General features: G+C 49.0%; 1 protein-coding gene across 3 annotated transcripts in view; it reads right to left on the bottom strand.

Annotated features, from left to right (window-relative positions):
- Positions 1–21,383, bottom strand: part of TRAPPC10 (trafficking protein particle complex subunit 10) — an 87,218-nt gene that overhangs the window by 30,578 nt on the left and 35,257 nt on the right. For 2 of the 3 annotated variants that reach the window (XM_055313417.1, XM_055313418.1), the window contains exons 5-9: positions 17,157–17,352; positions 14,889–15,000; positions 12,302–12,549; positions 1,464–1,610; positions 730–844 (exon numbers count right to left, since the gene is read on the bottom strand). In XM_055313417.1, coding sequence (XP_055169392.1) covers positions 730–844; positions 1,464–1,610; positions 12,302–12,549; positions 14,889–15,000; positions 17,157–17,352 — 818 coding nt within the window. The remainder of the gene's footprint in view (positions 1–729; positions 845–1,463; positions 1,611–12,301; positions 12,550–14,888; positions 15,001–17,156; positions 17,353–21,383) is intronic. The other variant, XM_055313419.1, reaches the window with a different exon arrangement.

The following is a 21,383-nucleotide window of genomic DNA, read 5'->3' as shown; positions in this document are numbered from 1 at the left end:
CACACCCACCCTCACACGCTACAGGTTCGGGAGTTCACCTGCTGCCTGGGGACATCACGGACAGCCATGCCACCTGGAACTAATCACGACCTCTGTGCTTGCCCAAGTAGGATAGTCATGAAAGAGCCTAACCCCTGTGTGTAATATTTCATTCTTGATTGAGACTAGAGTTTGTAGCTCCATCACTTTCACGATGATCAGATGTGTCTTAAGCTGGAGCCTGGCAATGTGACCTCACACGTCACATAGGTGGTCTGGGCCACCAGGCTTTGGCTAAATCTCACTCTTACTACTCGCTCAGGTTTACACCTGCAAGAATCGGTAAGGCTCCTTCCAGAGGGCTCTATGAGCTACCAGTAACTTAGTGAGTAAAAGGATTTGTCTGTCTGTGTTGCTCAGAAACTAGATCCCCTGTAATTCAGAGGGAGATGGTGCATCTTAAGTCCACACAGGCTGAAGAGAGTCATGATCAGCTTCTATAGGCCTGTGAGAAACTCAGAAAAATTTTTAGAAATCCTTCCAGTTTCTTAAACTAACCCTAACACTTCTTTACATTAGTAAAAAGCAAATAAAATATCTTGCATATTAATCTGGTCAGCTAACAAGGAGTATAATTTCCCACATGAGGAACAATTACATTGTTAGGACTTGAGTTAAACATGCCAAGATACAACCGAAATTTTCATTACTTTCCACTGTACCACTTGTCCAGATACACAACAAAAGTACCTGTTTCAGGTCGCTCAGCTCCCAAACCTGCCAAAAGATCAACTATCCTGTTGAGGTCCTCTGAGTTAGGTCCTTTTTCGGACACAAGTCCACACAGATAGCCCAAGGACTTTAGCTGTTGAGATAAACCCACAATTTCAGGTAATTTCCAATAGCAGTCAGCAGAGAATTTATGAGTTTGAATATAAAAAATTAAAACCCAACTAAATTCTAGAAGAAATTGAGCTTTCCTATGTAAGTAATTCTCACCTGAACATAAAAACCTATCTCGACCTCACACCTGCACGTGGTAATTCTGAGTGACTCTCAGGCTGGCAGTCCTCAGCTTGTGCCACGCACCTACCTGCACTGTCCCAAGGTTTCCAGGCCTCCCGCCCCATCCCCACCTGCAACCTGACCCTGGCGGGCACACGGGGTGACCATCAATCACTGTCACAGAAACTCCTTGCTTTCCTGCTTTCTACACGACACTTCACCCTTCTCTGTACCCCCCCAATCTCCCCCCCCCCATTCCTGGTGTGGAACATCTTCAGCACAAACAGGGCACGGAGTGGTCTGTGCTGAATAGTGACACCGGGAGGGAACCATTTTGTGCATCACTATGACTGGACACACCCCAAAGTGACTAGAATCACCCATATGATGACTAAGTGAACAACACTTCTCCAAACAGCTTCCTCCATCTTCCCACCCAGAGCACAGCGCAGAACAGAGCCCTGCATTCGGGCGGTTACCTTCTCAGTGGCATAGCTCCATAAACCCACGGTGTGGGCAATGTTGGAGTCAATCTGCGCCCGGTCACAACACCCTTCTATCCTCTGCAGCACCTCGAGGCAACTCAGGAACACCCAGCAGTCCAGAGCACCAGGCGGGACAGAGACCTGGAAGGTACAAGCACGGGCATGAGGACAGAGCTTGGGGAAGGCACCAGACCCCACACTCTACCGCGCCCCTCCAGCAGCGACCCAACCCAATGCTGCGTCCACACAGCTAGGAGGATGAAACGGGGCGTGACAATAATCACATCAATTCACGTCTCTGGAGAGGAGAGTGGGGATCTACATCCAAACACAGTCTTTGGTCTTGTATTTCCAGTGATAAGGAGAGTCCTGGGAGGGACAGAACTTCCAATAATATATTTTGAAAAGCTTATTAGGAAAAGGTGGCAACAAAAAGGCTGACTCTGACCACTTTAAGTTTGAGGAACACACATTACAAAGGGTGGAAGCGAGGACCTCAGGTGAGCACCAAGCTCCGTTTCAGGAAGACCATGGTGATACTTAGGAATTATTTAATTCATTCATTTTTAAGTGTTAGATTATGTTTGCAAAAAAAGAGCTCTTGTTGCTTAGAGATACTCTCTGAACTCTTATTACCCACAAGAAAAACATGATGTCAAAGATTTGCCTAAAAATAACCCAGGGGACTGTGGACAGGGACATAGATAAAGAAAAGAAAAGAATGGTACACGCGGGTGGGTGGCTGCCGTAGCTGGTGATGGCAGACCCAGAAGCTCACCACATTATCCTCTCTACTGCTGCATATATCCGAGCCTTCCCATTACAAAACCAATCAAGTAAACCCTATATCATCACAAATGCAAAAAGCATCTACCGTATATGTATGACTCATTCTAAGATGCACTTTTCCCCACATTTAAGCATCTCTGAACTAGGAATGCGTCTCACCATCAACGGCATCCTAACACTCCAAGCTGGCGGGGCTGTTTTCCTGGTGGCACTAACAACTAAGGGATCTTCCAACTGGTACCCCAGTTGGGTGAGATATGTTAACTGGTACTATTCAAAAATCGGAACCGCAGAGGTAATTGTACATCCCTTGATGAGGGAGACTGCCCAATGCCGACACAAGACTCCTTCTATACACCCTGAGCTCAGATACAAGGACCTGGAACCAACTGGAAAGAACCAGAGTCTCCCTAATGTTTCCATAGAAGCTAAGTTGCCCAGTTTTTGCATAATGAGATAAACAACTCTTCTCCTTCGAGAAGAAAAACTGGCATAGAAACCACTTATAGCATCAGCAGCTCCTCTGGCCAGACAATGGACCACACGCCAGGGGCACACAAAAGAGCTGCTGGGCAGGACGCATCCTGGGCAGCCTGCACAGGGCGCATCCTTTCCTCGCCAGTCACCCCAGGCTGGGCTCTCAGACAGCTGACCCAGCCTCATGGCGCTCCTGGCTCTAGGCCGCACACGCTGGTACTATCACCTCACAAGACACAACCATCATGGGCACCCGTTCTGTGGAAACTTCTGTTGAACATGCCACCTGTCCTCAGGCACACGCTGGTTGTCTGCTAGCATGAAGAAAGGGGACGCACCATGGCTATCCACAGGGCTTCTGACCCCGATGAACCCAGAGAGGGAAGGGGAACACCCAGCAGTCAGAGCAGGGAACTGCCGCAGGGCAGGGCACCCAGAGGGGCTGTGGGGTGGGGAGCACTGAGGGGCTGTGGGGGGAGCACTGAGAGTGGCTAGGGGGGCACTGAGGGGCCATGGGGGGAGCACTGAGAGCGGCTGGGGGGAGGGCACTGAGAGGGGCCAGGTGCAGACAGGCAGGTTCGTGGGATCCGAGCAGGCAGGAGCGAGAGCAGCCGAGAACCTGAGACAGAGGCCCCGGCAGGCCCGGACGCGAGCAGACTAGATGGGCAGCACGCAGCACAAGAGAAGCTACTCCTCTGTGAAAGACCGTGAACAGATGTTCCCGAGGCACCTCTGTCTCCACCAAGGACAAGTACCACCCTGATGAGTTTGAAACCCGGCACACAGAAGGCAGCAGCACCGGCGCGCAGCAGCCCTGGCGCCGTACAGAAGGCGCACCCGGAGGCCCCACGGTCCCACAGCCGCTCTGACTTCCCACCCGAGGCTCTGGAGGCGGCCGCACCCCAAAGAGCACAGGGGCTTCTGTCCATCCTACTCCCTGGACATGCTGCTGGTTCCAGCCCTGGCTGGTGCCGCCTTGCTGGCCCTCGTCTGGGGACGCACGCCACCCCAGGGTGGCCGCTCGCTGGCCGCCGCTCGGCTTCTCCAAGCTCTGCTCAAGAGCTCCACGTGCTAACTGGCTCTGGTTAGTGGAAGAAACTACCGCAGCTTCCTGCACCTTCCTTCACAGGCCATGGGAGTTTTTACTGCAAGACATGCGTGTAGTAACCGGTACGTCCCGCGGCATCTTACAGCACCCCAGACCTGGTGCTTCCCGGGGCGCTGCCCTCTGACATTGCTGTGTGTGTGCACGTGTGTGTGTGTGTGTGTCCGTCCCTCTTGGCTCCCAAACAAAGCCCAATACCCCAAAGGGCCCGGCTGCCCTCTACACACTCCGAGGCCTGACAGAGCTGGGCTCCGCGGCAGCCCCAACCTCAGGAGTGGCGGACCTAAGACTTTCAGAAATCTTTAAAATATAATTATAGTCCTACTCTTCTCATTGCTTTTAAAAAAAGAAGTTACACATACACACAGTGAGAGACGTAAAGGGCACCAATCCTGACTTTAGAGCTCCGAGAATGTTTACAGCTGTAGCCAGCACTCAAATCAAGAACAGATCACCTTCATTACCCTGGAAGGTTCCCTCGAGCCCCTTTCCCGGTCAAAATCCACCCTCAAGAGTAACCCCTTCCTGCCCTGTCACTGGCGGCTGAACTTCACACAAACCGAATCGCCCGGTACAAGCCGGTCCGTTCGTGGCCACAATCCCACCTGCGGGGCCTGTCAGCGGCTCGGCTCCACTGCTGGGCCCTACGCCCGTCTACGGATACGCCACAGTCTATTAATCCATCCCTGTCGATAGGCGTTTGGGTTGTTTCCAGGGTTTGGCTACTGTGGAGAACGCTATTTGCGATACGGCCCGCCTCTCTGGGGCAGGAAGCCTTCTCCGACACCAAGACCCCCAGCCCCCCCGTACACCAATCCACACAGGAGGCTAAAGGGGGCAGCACCGGGTGCCCCTCTCCCGCAGGAAGGCCCGCGGCACCAGGGCAGGGAGACCAAGACTGGGGCTCTCAGGAGCCCTCATGGCCCTCGGAGGAGTCCTGGTCTCCTGGGACAGCTGCAGGGGTGCAGCGGATGGCTGCTGGACGCTGTTTTCACCTTTTCCCTAAAAGTGGAAATCCTCTTCGGGTTTTCTCTGGTTAATGCGAACAAGTACGAATGCAGGTCTTTTGTAAAGGTGACGTGGTGTAAAACGAACTTTTGAGGACTGGGGATACCCGCGTATCTGCTTTAGTTTCTTGAAACCCCCTCCTTTCCTAAGACCTCTAGTATCAGTGACTCCAAGAGCCATTTTACCGTTTTCTCAGCCCACAGTTAAAGGCATTCTTTTTATTCTTTCTCTTGTTAAACCTTCATGATTTTCCAAGACCAAACACTGAGAAACACCGCGTCATAAGGAACCGGCACGTGTCGACCTCCTGCTGGAGAATCAAAGCTGCAGCGGCGCCCCTGCCCCCAGGACTCCCCTCGCTCAGTCACCCCCACGTCCAGCTCGCTGGTAGCCACCCCCCCTTCACAAACCCAGCCCTGGCCGGACGCCTCACAACAGGCTGCTACAACTTTCATCTTGAACGCTGTGTACACGGAAGCAAAACGTCTACATTCTTCGGTGTCCAACTTCTTCGCTCCTCTGGTCCGCTAGCCGTCCGTCCGTTTCCACTGCTGTCTGCTAGGCCGCCGTGCAAGCAGACCACAAGGATCGTACCCGTGGTACGTGATGGGCATCGGGGTTATTTCATTTCCAGCAATTATGAATAATGCTGCCACAAGCATTTCTGCACCTCTTGGTACACGCGTGGCCCTGTGTGTGGAGATGCCCGGGGCAGGACGGCTGGCTCACGGGCACGTGTACGTCTGGCTCCAGCAGGTACTGCCACACAACTCTGCACAGTGCAGGCGCGGACTGCCACCCCCTCGGCCACCAAGGAGCTCATTCCACCCCGCTCGCTACCACGGGTGGAGCCCTGCGACGGTGGCCATGGTCGGGCTGTGTGCTGGCCTCCGCTGCAGACTTAGTTTGCCCTTTGCTATGATTAAGGACATGAAGCACCTGTCCATGTGCTCTGTGGCCATTTGGAGAGCTTCTTTGGCCTATTCTTCTATTGATGGCTCAGCCCCTTTCCCTGATGCGCAGGAGTTCTTCACGCTGTCTAGGGGAGAGCCCTTCCCGCCTGCATATCCACGCCGTGGCGCGCCTCTTCCCTGTAGTCCGGTCCCACACTCTCTTCCTTTACGGTCACTGCCTTTTGGTCCTGTGTCAGAAATATCTGCTAGCCTCTAGGTCGTGGAGATAGTCTCCCACATGCTCTCCTAGAAGCTTCTTTATCTTTCATGTTTAGATCAAAACTCCACCTGGAACTGTATCTGGTATGACATCGAGATTTACTTTTACATATATTGAGATATTCAATAGACTCAATGAATAAATTTTTCCTGAATCCATTTATTTAAAATGTACCCCGACTGCCCTGGTTCAGACCGCTGTCCTCCCCAGTGGATTAATGCCTTGGTCCCTGGCTCTCCTGCCTCCATCTAATTGTGGGCCTCCGTCTGCCCTCTGCCCCAGCAGGTCCCACACTTTTCATGGCACCATGACTTCAAACCCAACAATGGCTCCTTACCAGGCTATGGAACCAAACCCAGGCTTCGGGAGGACATACAAACACTTCCAATCGCTCTGCAGCCTCACCAGCAAGCCCTGTCTCACCCCCTAAGTTCCGCAAGACTGAGCTCCTTTATGCTCCCTTCACTAAAACTTTCTCTGCCCCAAACTTGCTCTCACGTTTGCCACCACAAGCCTACATCTACCTGGCGAATTCTCACCCAACCTACTCATTCCATTAAAATGTAAACTCCCCAGGATAGGGTCGGGTCTATCTTGCTCTCTGCCAAAATTGCAGTGCCTAGAATAAATGCCTGCTTGGCATACATCATCCAAAACCACCTCTAGAAACCTTCCCTAGCACACAGTAGGTGCCACAGAAATGTTCACTGAACTGAACTGAAGCCTCTGTGCAGAGATGGGACCTCTGCATCCTTGATACACCTTCTGTACCCGAACAGTCTCCTCTGACCGCCTGGCAACACTGCTGACCCTCCATACCCATGGCCGGCTCGGTGCACTTGACTATGGGTTCCTCGGGTCAAGAGTGACCTGCTCTTCCTCGTCTGTGCACCATGCCCCCAGCCCATACTTACCAGTGTCCTGAGGGCAACCAACTGGCTCCCGAATGCTTCCCACCCTTCTCTCCTCCTGAGAGCCACCAACCCTCTCCAGTTCCTCCTCAGCAACACCTCCGCCATTTACCTGTCCTCCTGTCCATTCCTACTCCTCTTCCACGTCAGGTCCTCATGGCTCCAGGTCACACCAACAACTCCCACCTGCCTACCCAGGAGCCCCACAGCAAGCACTCAGTGACCATAAGCCACTCTCCTCAGTTACGCCTTAGCTTCTGTCCTCAGCTGAGCCCGAACCTCAGAACGCTGATCCCAGTGGCCAGCCTGGAAGGTACGCCTTTTCTATTTCATCTAGTTTAACCCAAAAGCTTCTACCACATGCAGCCTCTGCCTGCAAACTGGTGGCCTGGCTATGATGGCCTCCTGTGCCTGGCTCCGGCCAGTCTCCAGACCAAGTGGCTCCTCTGGGATCCTGGTGCTTCTTGGTCGACCCTGTCTGCCAACTGAATCAGTACTGAGGGGGACACATGTTTTAAAAAAATCATTTGGGAAGTCATTGTAACATATATAATGACCTTCTAGAAAATATCTTCCTTATAGTCTCACAATTTGGTAAAGATTAAAATATATGCACATTATTACTTTTTTTTTTCTTACCAAAGATGCAGGGAAACCGGCACTGCTAGTATAACTGAAAAATGGGACGATCTCTCTGGAAGGCAATTTGACAATGTATATTAAAAGCTTGAAGGAAAAAAAAAAAAAAGCTTTAAGAGACACCTGCGGGGGCTCAGCGGTTGAGCGTCTGCCTTCAGCTCAGGGCGTGACCCCAGGGAACTGGGACCGAGTCCCACATCGGGCTCCCCACAGCAAGCCTGCTTCTCCCTCGGCCTGTGTCTCTGCCTCTCTCTGTGTGTCTCTCATGAATACATAAAGTCTTAAAAATAAATAAATACAAGCTTTAAAAACACGTATGTCCCTGAGCTACTAGTTCTACATGAATAAATACATCACATACAGAGATAAACAAAAATACACACTGATGCAGTTGCAAATAATTCTGAGCAATCCAAATGTTCCTAACAGGACTGAATGAATGCACTTCCTCTGCAGACAGGCCACAGACCCAAAAGGGGACCTGCTGTTAGAATAAGCGATGACATTTCCTTCTGTATACCTATCTTTATTCCAAATTCATACAAACAATACATTCAATGTTTCATAAATGGAGGGAATTATTTAAAGTGTTCTGGAAAAAAATACTCTGTGGAAAGACATTTGAGCTCACGCAGAACTGCTCTACTTTATGGATGTTACTCCTCAATCCCTAACAGCTGTATAGGGTAGGTACAATTTCCATTTTTACACATTTTCAATCAGACGTGCTGGCCCAAGGCTCTTCAGTGGCACCCCTGGCACGGGAACTCCAGGTCCCACTACAGAGGTGGGGCTTGTTCCCATGGCATCTGGCCAGCGTGTGGCCTCCCAGTCTCAAAGAAGACGCTTCAGATCAACGGATAAATCAACCAGGAGGTTATCAGGACATGTTTTACAAACCACAGAAGCAAACAGACATAGCATTTTCTGCTCAAGAAGTGTCACAATTAGAGATGCACAAACGGGCTTAAAAGGATGAACAAAAGAAGCCAAAGCTACAAGAGCTACACACGGACCCAGGCTGCAAGCTGGCTGAGCTCCTGGCCTCTCCGTCAGCACAGTCTGGGACGGCACCATTTCAAGTCCCTCGGGCCTGTGTCAGAAGCCATGGCTCCATGATAGCTTCTGGCTGCGGATATAAATGTGCCAAACACCCCACCAAAAAGCTAGCCCAGACACCAGGAAATGAGCCTGTTTTTTATAGTAGAACTAAATGTATAAGAAATGTAAATAACTTAGGGTCTTTTCCCTAAGTTTCCACAAAAATTTAAAAGAAACTCTAAGAATACACTTTTCCAAATAATTGCCAACTGAAAACTTTACTCAAGACAAAACACCCTCCCCCACCCCGCCAGAAACCAACCTCCAGAAAGAACCTGAGATGAGAAAGCAAAGAGAATAATTTTTGCCTCAGGTACCATGTAGCATCTAGCCTTAGGATAATGCTGACACACATGTTCGCATGGGCTCTCCATCCTTGGAAAGAAATGTTCGAGAAGACATTAATGGGAGGGTCACACTAAGACCTGACTGGCACCTCGGGGGCTGACACTCGGCAGGCAGCACAGTAAGCTCAGCTCCCTGGACACCTGCTACCTGGCGGGTCTGCAGCACCCATACGGCAGCTACTGTCTGCCTCCATCTCCTGGACGGAGAAGGGGAGCCCAAAGGGGCAAGTAAACAAGCCCTGGTCCCCAGCAGGGAGGCACAGGGCGGGGTGTGGCCAGAGTGTGGGCCCTACAGCTCCAGAGCCCACTCTCCCTGCCTCCAAGCTGAACTGTCTTCCTAAAAGCTGACCTGCACAAAGAACCCCTAACGACAAGATTACAAATTGCTGGGACAGGGCAGCCCCGGTGGCGCAGCAGTTTAGCGCCACCTGCAGCCCGGGATGTGATCCTGGAGACCGGGGATCGAGTCCCAAGTGGGGCTCCCTGCATGGAGCCTGCTTCTCCCTCTGCCTGTGTCTCTGCCTCTCTCTATATATGTCTCTCATGCATAAATAAATAAAATCTTAAAAAAAAATTGCTGGGATAGCAGAGAGGACAAAAAGCAGCTCACAGCAAAGGGCTGCAAGGGGACGGTGTTCACATCGGTGCTGACTAAACGTGAGAGGAGGCGTCCCTGGAGGACGGGGCAGGCTCACCTGTGGGACAAGAAGAGCACAAGGGAGGTCGGCAGATTGTGCCCTGGGCAGTTCATGGGGCGCAGCACCTCCGGGGCCCAGCTACTGTCCACGGCACTCACGTGGCAGGATGCAGAAGGAAGGCACAGTCACAGACCACCCCACTCCCAGTGGGGGGATGAGGAGAACAGTGGAGAACAGCGAACGAGAAGTTGGGTCATCAGGACAGAGAAAGAGAAAGCAAACAGTGGGTAGTATGTCCTCACCCTGAACTCAGCTCTGGTCAACTCATCTCCACAGCACACAGCAGAACCAGAAAGGTGCAAAGTACAATAACCGTGATTCATAGTGGGGGTGCAGCCCCTCGAGGAACGGCCCAGAGGATGACCCGTTCACTCAGAAAACAACAGAACCAGGAGAAAGGATAGTGTAACGGACATGAGGTGCACACCACACCACCACGCCCGTGGAAAGCCCGCAGCGCACTCCCGCACCAGAGGACGGGAGCAGAGGATCCAACTACCTCATGCCGACACGCTGACCTGCAGGCAGGAGCATTTCCCAGGAAGCGTCCACACCACCTGCTCCTTGCATGCTTCTCTTTCCAGCCAGAAGGGCAGTAACCGACCTGTTTCCATGCGCTCCTACCGTGGAGACAAGCCACAGTGGGCAGGAGACGCTGCTGCCTGTGTGCTGTGCTGAGAACGAGTGGGACACCTCACATGCCCCCACGCAGCCCACTCACACCGTGTGGGCACTGGAGTGAGAAGGGATCTGTGCTGGGATGAGGACGCCTGTGTGCTGGCGTCAGAGCAAGAGGCCTCCCTGCTGCTCCCCTAGGCTGGCCTCAGATCTGGGGAGCTGTATGTAACACATCCACAGGCTCCCTCGCCTTCCAGAAGCCTGGAGGAGTGGCAGCAAGTGGTTCCCTGCAGGGCCAAAGGCCCCTCCCCAGGAGCGGCAGCCACTGACAATGTCTCCTCTCCTCTGCAGGTTGGCCACGAGGCTCTGACTAGTCGACTTCCTGAGGCAAGAGCAAGAATTTCGGACAGATTCTTAAATCCTGCAGTTGGTGACAGGTGGGGCCCAGCATCCCCCAACTCCCCCGCACCCTGAGCCTCACAAGCACGTGCTAATGAACCCTCCCAGGGTTACCACAGTTTGCAGATGCTGAGTGTGAACCACTTGGGGCTCTACCGCACACCCTAGCTCTCCTCCAACCCCTGACAGGATCTCTAAATCAGGCCTAGTGTGCAGGCACACACATACACAGAGTGCCCTGTCTTCACAGCCCCCGCTGTGTACGGCCAGATCGGAGCAGCCAAAGCAGATCACCCAGGTCTACGCAGTAAGACGGAAGCTAAAGGATCATCACTTCAGGACGGAAGGCGGGAGCTTCCCTCATTTGTTTAAGTACCTAGGCAAGAATAATAATTTGATACAAATTCTTACATTCATGAGTTGGTGGCTCAGCTAGGCTAGGGATTTCTCCTTTAGAAATTAAGAGAATTTCTCTTCATTTGGGTCAGAAAAAAATTTTTTTATCTCTTAAGATCATTTTAAACTAAGTGCTGAGCCTGTTCCTCAGTATCCTGGGGTACAGAGGAGGAAAGTGACTATGTTATGGGGGACTGTCTCCACCATGGTTTGGCTAACGCAGTACGGTTACACTCAGGGACCTCTTAGAACTGTGCCCCTGGGAGCGCTGGCAGGAGGCACGACAGAAAGAACACGACTCTGGCGTGGAGGGTTTGACTCTGTGACTGGTTACTGGGTAAATCACCTAGTCACTCCCAGGCCTGCTTTCTTCATTTGTAAAATGGAGTTGGATCGCTCAGTTAGTCCTTAACTGCGGAATGGGGTAGGGGAGGTAGGGGTGTCCATGAACCCTCTAGATGATACGTGACACTGTGTATGTGCATCTGTGCCCCTTTCTGGGTAAAGACATCACTGAAACAAAAAAGGTGAGACTCCCCCCGCAGACTAGTTAGTCATTAAAGGTCCCCGACTTCACCAAAACGTGTATGATTCTGTGAGCAGTAAGGGTGCAGGAGCCCTGGCGGGAATTGATCCTCAAAGGCCAATATTCCACAATCGACACACAATATACAGCCTCACTAACGGGTTTCACTCAAACGTACGTGCATACACGTTTGTAAAGTACCTTCCTGAACCTTCATGCTACTGATTAATGTGGCACAGCTTGCTGTGTGTCACTGACATTGTGTGTTCACATGCAACACAAAAAGGTGGTTCTGAAATCATGCGAAGGTCCGCCTACAAAGCCTCATGCTGCGTGTGTGGCAGGTGAGCGATCTTCCTCAGGGAATGAGCCAAAGTTCTCTCAGAACCTACATCAAGAAACTGATCTAAGAGTCTTGCTTTGGGCCAACATGAACTCCCCAATGTTGACAGGAATGACACTTTTGAACAGTTAAATTATCAACATACAGAGTAACTATACAAATCATATGCTAAAAATTAAGGACATTGAGAAAAAGAGAACCCTCTCCTCTGGCCCAAACAGTTCAATGCCTGGGATCCAAGGTTCAGAGTTTTCTGTTTGAACAATGAAGAAACGGGTAAATTGGGAAAATGGGAGACTCACTTCCAAGAGCTTCAGTTCCTGCACACAGTTATGCAGCAGCTCTAGGGCGCGCTGAGCCACCTCCCACGGCCTCTGCAGGAAGAGGAGCAAGGTGCACTGGCGAGAAAACAGGTAACTGCGCAGATCTAACAAGGTGGCTTCTTGCCTCTGTATCAATTCACGCTTCTCCATATCTATGGGCTTTCGGAGGATCAATCCATTCCAGCTCTTCACCGGCTGGCAGAAAAAAGTCAGCCAGTTGGCACCATCTAAACAAACACACATCATGAAAGGCGCTGACTACAGATGACTTCACCTTCCTGAGATTCCCACTCGGGGCTGTGAGAACTCACGTACGAGCAGGTGGCCCAACAACCAGTTAGTCTCTAGCCATGGGCCCGCCCCCTTTACACTAGCATGGAACAGTCTTGTGATGGGGGGACAGGGCAGTTACCACGAGTAGTCCCACCCCTGCATGGCAATCGATGATGAGCACAAGACCATGAGGCACACCAACATACCATGCCCAGGGGTCGTGATCAGGTCGGGATGCAACTGCACCCTGGTGGGCTAAGGCGTCAGGGAGACCTCAGGCTCCGTGCTCAGGTCTGAGAGAAGGCACAAGGCCGGAGCATACTGGGCCAGCTCCTCTCTGCCTGCATGCCAGACATTAGCTTGTTCATATGATGTGGTCTTTCTGCCTCCCTTACCCTGTCCTTCTTTACTGAAGCCTCATGCCTGTCTCTAACTCAACCATGTCAGCTACCTGAATCACAGCCCTAGAGGAAAGGACAGTAGATACAAGGAAAGAGTAGTAGCAGGAAGCAGGAGGGAAACATCCTTGCTTGTCAAAAATTTCTAACTAGGCTCCGCAATTCTAACTTACAGCTCCAGACTCAAGCATGGCCTTAAAGTAAGCCTAAAAGCCGGCGATAACTAGTCATTCAACCCATATGGCAAAAATTTAATCTATTTTTCTCACTTCAAAAGAGAGCTGTTATACCATTTCATCATGCTGCATTCCCACCAGGAAGCAACTCAATATTGGCAAACTGATGTTACTAAACATCTCAAATGCCAAGTGCAACTACCCTTTACTGACCAGAACTTATACTCAGAACTGCTCAAGTGCACACTGAGGGAGGTGCCTCCACCAGCAGGCCCCTCTGTCCGGCCCCCTGGCCAGCATTCTCCTGGCTCCCCTTCACATTTTACTCAGACCTCTCGGACCACACTAAGACCACCTAGCACTTACCATCACACTCTGCCCCTTCACCCACAACCCCTTCTGACAGCCTGCACTCATTACAATTACCTGACTTGAAGATTTTTATTCCTATACTCTTGTTTCCCTTTCATGTAAACTCCATGAAGGATGAGGTTTTGTCTTGTTACCTACTATATTCAGAACTGTGCCTGGTACATACAGGGTTCTCAATAAGCATCCGTTAAATGAATGAACAATAATGAACAATCTTAACATTCACCTGCAAAATGTGGTCCAGGCATACTTTTGGGTTTTAATTTATCCAAGATTTATTTAAAAGCTGAGTGTACAAAGAAATTATGTGAAATATGATGTAAGAAATATGTAAGATATCTAAATATGTACAATATGGAGATGAAAATTAAATTTTTAAAATTTAATTAGTAAATACTTTGCTCTGGTTATGTTTACATTTGTATCTTAGCAAAGTAAGAGATCCAACTCTGAGCTTCCTAAAATTTGGTTTGGAGAGAGAACCAATAGGTGCCATTCATCATCATTTCTAGAAGACAGTGCCCAAGCTGAGTACCAGTACTCATCTTCCTACAGGTTTTCTAGTAGGCACTAGGATTCCTTGAAATCATTCCTTTCTTCAGAAACTGTATCAGCGTTCTTTCAAAAAGAACACCTAGCAATTACCCAATTGTGTGTGGTGGCCAGAATGGAAACAACCCAAAAGTCCAACATCAAGGGATGGTTGAATTAATGAATGAATCCACAGCAAAAATAACTGAAAACTTGATCTGTTAACTTGGAACAATGTCCATGATGGGCTGTTAATAAGAATAAGAAGCTACAAACATCTATATAATACGATGTCATTTCTAGCGAAGTATCAACCAAAACACAGTGAGAATGATTACGAACTCTTTTCTCTGTATGTGGTTTCATTGTGCTAATTTCACACTTCTAAAATAATTCAAGACTTCAAAATTTAAAAAAAGATGTACAGTGGTGCCATTTAAAATTCTGCAATGAGCACTCAAATATTACAAAGACAGCTTATCAACAGAAGTACAAGATTCCCACTCTTACGCTAGCAAGAAGGCACGGAAATTAGAAGCATAACTGGCCAGCTGTTACGTATAAACAACTCTTTATACCAGAAAAAGACCTTCTTTGTAAATGCTTTCTTAAGATGCTCTAACAGTGAAAGTGACTAATTCTTAATTCTCCTATCATTTCCTATTAGAACCATGAGAATATATCCCATATAATTTGCAAAAAAACACAAAAGGTGATTTAATCATTAGGTAAATAAATAATGGCAGCTTCCAGACTATTTACAAGTGGGAAAAGCTATACTAAGAATGAATTTGCTTCCAGAAGTGCACTACTCACCCCCAGCACCAAAGTTGACAACATACTGAGAAAACAGAGCGTCCAGTTCATCATACTGTACAAGGGCATCTTCAAACTGCTGCAGCATCTCAAACACAAAGGCAAGTTCTTCCTATTACCCAAACAAAAGGTTTTTAAAAAGCAAAAATGTCAATCAACTTTTTGAAACAACACATAGTTATTAAAGTTGCAGCATTAAAAATAACATTTCTATTATACTAAGTAAAAGTCAGTTTTAGGACCTAAGGTGTCAACATGTAGAAATGCACACAGAGGAGGCCAGAAGAAGTAGGAAAAGGCCTCTATGACCCCTGGAACCATCCATGGGCCCTCAGCAGCAGGGACACAACTGGGCACCCTCTATCTCTGCTACTGCCCTTGCCTTCCCAGACACATGCTTTTTAATTGGCATTCTTCTTGGGGCACCCAGGTGGCTCAGTCAGTGAAGCATCTTCCTTCGGCTCAGGCCATGATCCTGGGGTCCTAGGATTGAGCCTTGCATCGGGCTCCCTGCTCAGTGGGGAGCCTGCTTCTCCCTCTCCTGCTGCTTGTGCATGCACACGTTCACTCTATCAAATAAATAAATAAATAAATAAATAAATAAATAAATAAATAAATAAATAAATAAATAAATAAAAATATAAATAAAATTGGCATTCTTCTATATGGAAAAGCTGAACCTTCTCCTCCTTTTACTAATCTAACCAACTATCTATATCTATGAGGGTTCATGGATAGGAACTGTATTCCATGGTTAAAATCTAGTTCCATCGTTGTACAGACTGTTCCAGCTATGGCCATGAGGAGGCTCCTTTAGGTAGTGTTAACTTTCTTTTCTCTTCTTTTCTTTTCTTTTCTTTTCTTTTCTTTTCTTTTCTTTTCTTTTCTTTTTAAGATTTATTATTCATGAGACACACACAGAGAGAGAGAGAGAGAGGCAGAGACACAGGCAGAGGGAGAAGCAGGCTCCATGCAGGGAGCCTGACGTGGGACTCGATCCCAGGACCCCGGGGTCACAGGCCCTGGGCTGAAGGTGGCGCTAAACTGCTGAGCCACCTGGCCTGCCCAGTGTTAACTTTCTTTTAATGGATATTCAGCTTGTTTGAGGGTGCTTCCTCACTTTCTGCTAAGTCCTATTCCTGGTCCATCTTGTATTTTCCCTACCCCAGCCCTGGAATCAAACACTTCTAGAAGGAGCCCTGGCAGTTGTTACTAAGAATGGAGTTTAGAAACCAAGATTTTGGTACTAAGTGTGTTTACGTTACTGAGAAATAATTTTTTTCTAGGCCCTGTCAGAGGACAAAGGAAATATATGCATTCATATAATCCTCACACACGTGTCTGTATTTCTGATCCATCCATCCATCTATCCATCCATGGCTTCATTCTGATATCTCAGATTCCAATCCCACCCCACCCACAGGGTTCACTCGGATTCCCCCATTCCTTGTTGGAACCAAGTTTAAGAAGTTTGAAAGGTGAAGTGACAGGGCCACTGAAAGGTTTGCAACAGTTCAACCCTGCAGTGAATTGTGGACTTGTACAATCCCCTTACACGCACCCAGTCACCCAAATACCGCTAAGACACAGGCAACAGCCTGAGATAAGGGTGAACATTTCTAATCAGAACTGGTCTCTCATTTGTTCAAGGTGCATTATTTCTTCAGTAATTTACATATAAGTGCAATTTAAACGCAAAAATTAGGTTTTTTTCAGTCAAAATATGGTCAACAAGAATAATGAAGCCTAAGGGCATCATTCCTGTCACTCTTTGCAGGGTTAGAAAGGTCCCCTGGAAACTCGCTTAAGACTGTCCTTTATTGGAGCCCAAGACCATAGAACAAAACCACAGAGGAAATAAATGGCCCCAGGAAGTCACAATGTACCCACGGTGTCATGCAGGTAGTAGGCAACTCCGTCCTCAGGACTGTCACCACCACCAGCGCTTCTCTGCCTTAGTCACTTCCATGGGAAATACCCAGAAGGCCCAACATACTAACAAAACCCAAATTACTCTGAGGGCAAGGCCATTTCATAAAAGGCCAGATGCCAAGCTCTGAAGGAGCAGGAGAGCTGATGACAGAACCACCCAGGAGGCCACCTCGGATCTGCCTGAGGAGCCCAGAGACGGAAACGGCTGTCAGCTACTGTGTGTTGTCCTTTGGTTTTAAAAACTATGCCAGTAAGAATTACCACAAAAAACCCGCCTCACTTACAGAGACAGGAAGAGAAAGAGGAAGCTGTGTGGCTGCACGCTGAGTCACGTACCTGGACCATGAAATAGTCACAGAAGCTCCAGCCTGGCTCGGTCCTCTTCTCCCTCAAGGTCCTCATGTCGTCCTCAAATTTGCCTAGGTTTTTGGTAAAAGACATAAGAAGCGATGTCCTGAGTTTGGTCAGGAAGGCATTCCAGGATTCCTGAGTTCGAGAAGAGTCCTTCAGGGGGTCAGAGAGCACGACACACCTGCAGAGACACGGACGGACTGTCTGAAAATCCTCCCCAAGCACAGCACACGGCCCGCGGCTGCGACTTCCCTGCACGGCCAACTGCTGTCCTGCCCCACTTCCTCCTTTGTCCACTGGTGACAAACAGCAGGCAGGCGGTGAGAAACCAGGTTAGGAAAGGTTTCATCATCAACTGGCTTAACGCCCCACGAGCTGTCTGTGCTGCAGAACGACGGGCAGCGGGGAGGGAGGGAAGGCGAGAGAGAGTGGGAGCCGGCCTCCGGGGCTCCTTGTGCAGTAGGGCGATCACGTCGCCTTTGGCCCCAAACCTCATCCACGCAGCCCCCTTCAGAAACCTCTCTGCTTCCCTGTAACCAACAGGACAGGGCTGAGTTACCACCAAGCCCATGAGGGTGGTGACAGTGGGGACCCAGCCTCGCCATCCAGCCGAGCCCACTCAACTCCTCGAGCTCTGCTCTCCAAATCTAGCACTTTCCTATTCACTCTCCAAACCCGGCTGGGCTGACACAGGTCCTCATGGGACCTCTCCCCCGCTGCTCTGCCCTCTGGGCCTCACTGTGATCGCACCACCACCACGGCAGGTGCCAGGCTGTACACCCTTCCCCTCTGTAGACCTATTTCTCCCACCAGAGCCCAGACCGTGAGCTCCACAAGAGCAGGGTTAATAGGTAATTCATAAATAAAAGCTTAAAGAGGGCAGCCCAGGTGGCTCAGCGGTTTAGCGCCACCTTCAGCCCAGGGTGTGATCCTGGAGACCCGGATCGAGGCCCTCTTCGGGCTCCCTGAAGGAGCCTGCTTATTCCTCTGCCTGTGTCTCTGCCTCTCTGTGTGTCTCATGAATAAGTAAATAATCTTTAAAAAAATAACAAAAGCTTCAAGAATGTGGCTTAACACATAGATATGATACAATTTCACTACAAAAAAGAGTATCTGTGGGGCAGCTGCCCGGCTCAGTCAGTAGAGCACGTGACTCTTGAACTCAGGGCTCTGAGTTTGAACCCCATGTTGGGTATGGAGCCTACTTAGAATAGAATAGAGAAAAAAGAAAAGAAAAGTAAAGACTATCCATACTATGGTATGGGAATATCAAAGGCATAAAATTCCAAGTTTCCAATGGATTTGGAAAAGGCAACGTGTCCATCTAAGAGATTGGAAGAACTGGATTTCTTTATCCTCAGTAATAATAATTTGCAAAGAAAATTATTTAATATGAACTCCAATAATTTTAAAATACTGGAGCTTCAATATTTCTCCTCAGAAAAAAAAATAAAAATAAAAAAATAAAAAATAAAAAATAAAAAAAAATATTTCTCCTCAGTAAATATGTTGCCTTGATTACTAGCAAGCAGCAAGCTGGGCAGATTCTAAGTCTCTGTGCCCCATCATACCCTTTGGAGGAAGAGCCAAATCTCTGGAATTACAAATTGGTGGACAAAAAATGTGCAGCCGCCCATGGTCCAGATGATCCACCAGGTGAACAATGAGTACCAAGAAGATTTAAAAACCGGTAACTGGCTTCAACTCCAGACATTCCACCCCCTGGTGCTATTTCTTCCCCCTGAAAACAAAGGGGTCCCACCAGCTCTCTCCCAGCGCCCCAAAGGACTAACACATGCATTGATTCACTCCAGGAGCTGCTGGAACCTATCGGCAGGCCGTTTATCCCTAAGCTGTCCTCCAGGTTGTACATCACCGCCACTCATTCCGGCCCAGACACAGAATTCTCCTCTGAAGCCACAGGGGTGCAAGGGAGAGGAAGCGTCCTGAGACCTTCTGTGTCCTGTGACCCGGTGCTTACCCAGCAGACCCCATGTGCTTTAAGTCCTCTAGCCCTTATTATGCCCTGCAACTTCCACTGTTTCTAGATCTTTATATATCTTATATATATATATATATCTAAGAAAAAAGAACCATGCTTCAGAAATTCGCATTAAGTTTGGATGGTTCACTCGGAAGGGAGAGCCCAAAACAGCTGCTCAGACTAGGGGGCGCTAGTGTGGAGAAGGGTCCCCCCCAAGCACGGGCGGCACTGTGCCCAGGGCAGCCACAGGCAGGGGCCCGGCCCCACCCGTCACGGGGCCACCACTAGCCCCGGCAGCTCGCGGGGCAGCCCTCCGACAGCAATACTCACCAACAGCCTGAAAACTGCACAGAACCTTTGGCCACACAATTTTCCTTTTAGGGATGTACCCTAAGGAAATAATAAAGGACGTACAGAACATCCAAGCTCAAAAGAAGTTTCCAATGCTGTTCATCCTAAGTGGTAACGCGTCCATCCAGCAGAGGACTGGATAAAGACCCAGTACATCACCACTAGGGAGTGTTACACACTCACTGGCAGTAATGGTGGAGAAATACACCTATTGCTCATGGAAATATTTTTATAACATATTAAGGACAAAAAAGCAAGTATAAAACATTGTGCATGGTATACTGTGCACACACACACGTGTTCTTTGTGGGCACATAAAGAGGAAAAGTTTGAAACATACATACCAAATACTAAGAGCTAAGATCTATTTTCATTTTACTCATTACCTTCTTCTTACAACCCTACCATGAACATGCAATGTTTATAATCACGAATTACATACAAGGTTAAAATTAAACCAGTAAGCCTCCCCATGGCCAAGTGCACCATCATTTCCAGAGGCCAGAAATCACACCAGCTAATAAAACAATTGCTGATACGGATGTTATCAAACTCATATATATATAAATCTGACCCCGCTCTTTAAAAAATAAAGTACAGATTTGTTAAAGGGAGCTTGCGAATTAATGAAAATCTAAATGCTGGAAGGCATGTTTATATACTGAGAGGAAATGTTAAAAATTTTAGTAAGTTAGACTTTATGTGTATGGATAAAGAATGACTCATTACAAACAAGCTAGGTTTCGATGGACTCAGCAGGAACACACTTTAAGCTGTCAGATAAAATTATAACATAGACTTAAAAGGAATCAACAGGCACTTTGAAAAAAATCTTACACTTCAAACATGTCACAGGTTTAGACTAATATGCCCCATTAGTCCCAGGTTATGTACTTAATAAAATCACACTGAAATGAGACCAAGAGGCCATTAGGTCTGGCTGCCAGTCACCGCTCCCCACCCCTTCGCTACCCCGTGCTGCCCACCCCCCCACACTCCTGAGGAACCCCAGAGCCTCTTGGCGGCTGCTCCTCCTCCTTTCCAGAACAAGTGTGCAGTATTCCCGAACCACACAGGAAGGACACTCAGTCAAGGGGCATCTTGTTGAAATGCGAAGCTGATTCCTTCAGGCTAAGTAACTTATGAATAACAGGCCTTAGGAAAAAGTCCCACAAGTCCAGATGCCACGAAATTTCTCTAAGATGAACCATAAGCTCCACAATCTAACATTTATTTCAAACTATAAGTAAGCTTGAACATTACTCTGTGCCCAGAACCATGTGGAACATTAAAAGGAAGCCTACAGTTAAGTTGAAGAACTGTCAACTTATTGGGTGGCTCCGACACAGGATGTGGTCTCAGAATGAGAACAGCACAGGACAGTGTCAGTCATGCTCCCGGCCACATACCCGGGCCTTCCACCGGAGCCCATCCCCAGCACCTCAATACCCTTTGCTCGGTAGCCGAGCCCCCGGCTCCAATCTCTCGTCATGCTCTGAGCACTGACCGCCGGGGTGCCATGGGTGTGGCGACATGGGTGTGAAGCAGTGCCCTGTGTCCCCGTGGGACCCCCCCCATACCCAGCACCAGACCCCAGGACCCGGGGGGAGTTAAGGCACTGAGCACACCACCACCGGGCACCAGGAGGTAGGCCAGCGTGCCCAGCTAGGCCTCACAGCAGAGAAGGGAGGCGAGCTGCCCCCCCCCAGGAGACAGAACAGGGCCAGACAGAGAGAAGCAAGGGGAAAGTAGAGTCCGTGCAGGGATGCCGACACCAGACCCTCGAGGTTCCCTTCTACAGATTCTGAAGATTAAGTCAGCATTTTAGAATCTTGGTTCTGAGGAACTCTTGATAGATACGAAGGTAAATGAAACAC

This window comes from Nyctereutes procyonoides, unplaced genomic scaffold (genome assembly GCF_905146905.1).
Source record: "Nyctereutes procyonoides isolate TBG_1078 unplaced genomic scaffold, NYPRO_anot_genome, whole genome shotgun sequence".
Taxonomy (NCBI): domain Eukaryota; kingdom Metazoa; phylum Chordata; class Mammalia; order Carnivora; family Canidae; genus Nyctereutes; species Nyctereutes procyonoides.
This window is presented reverse-complemented; position numbering and strand designations above follow the sequence as displayed.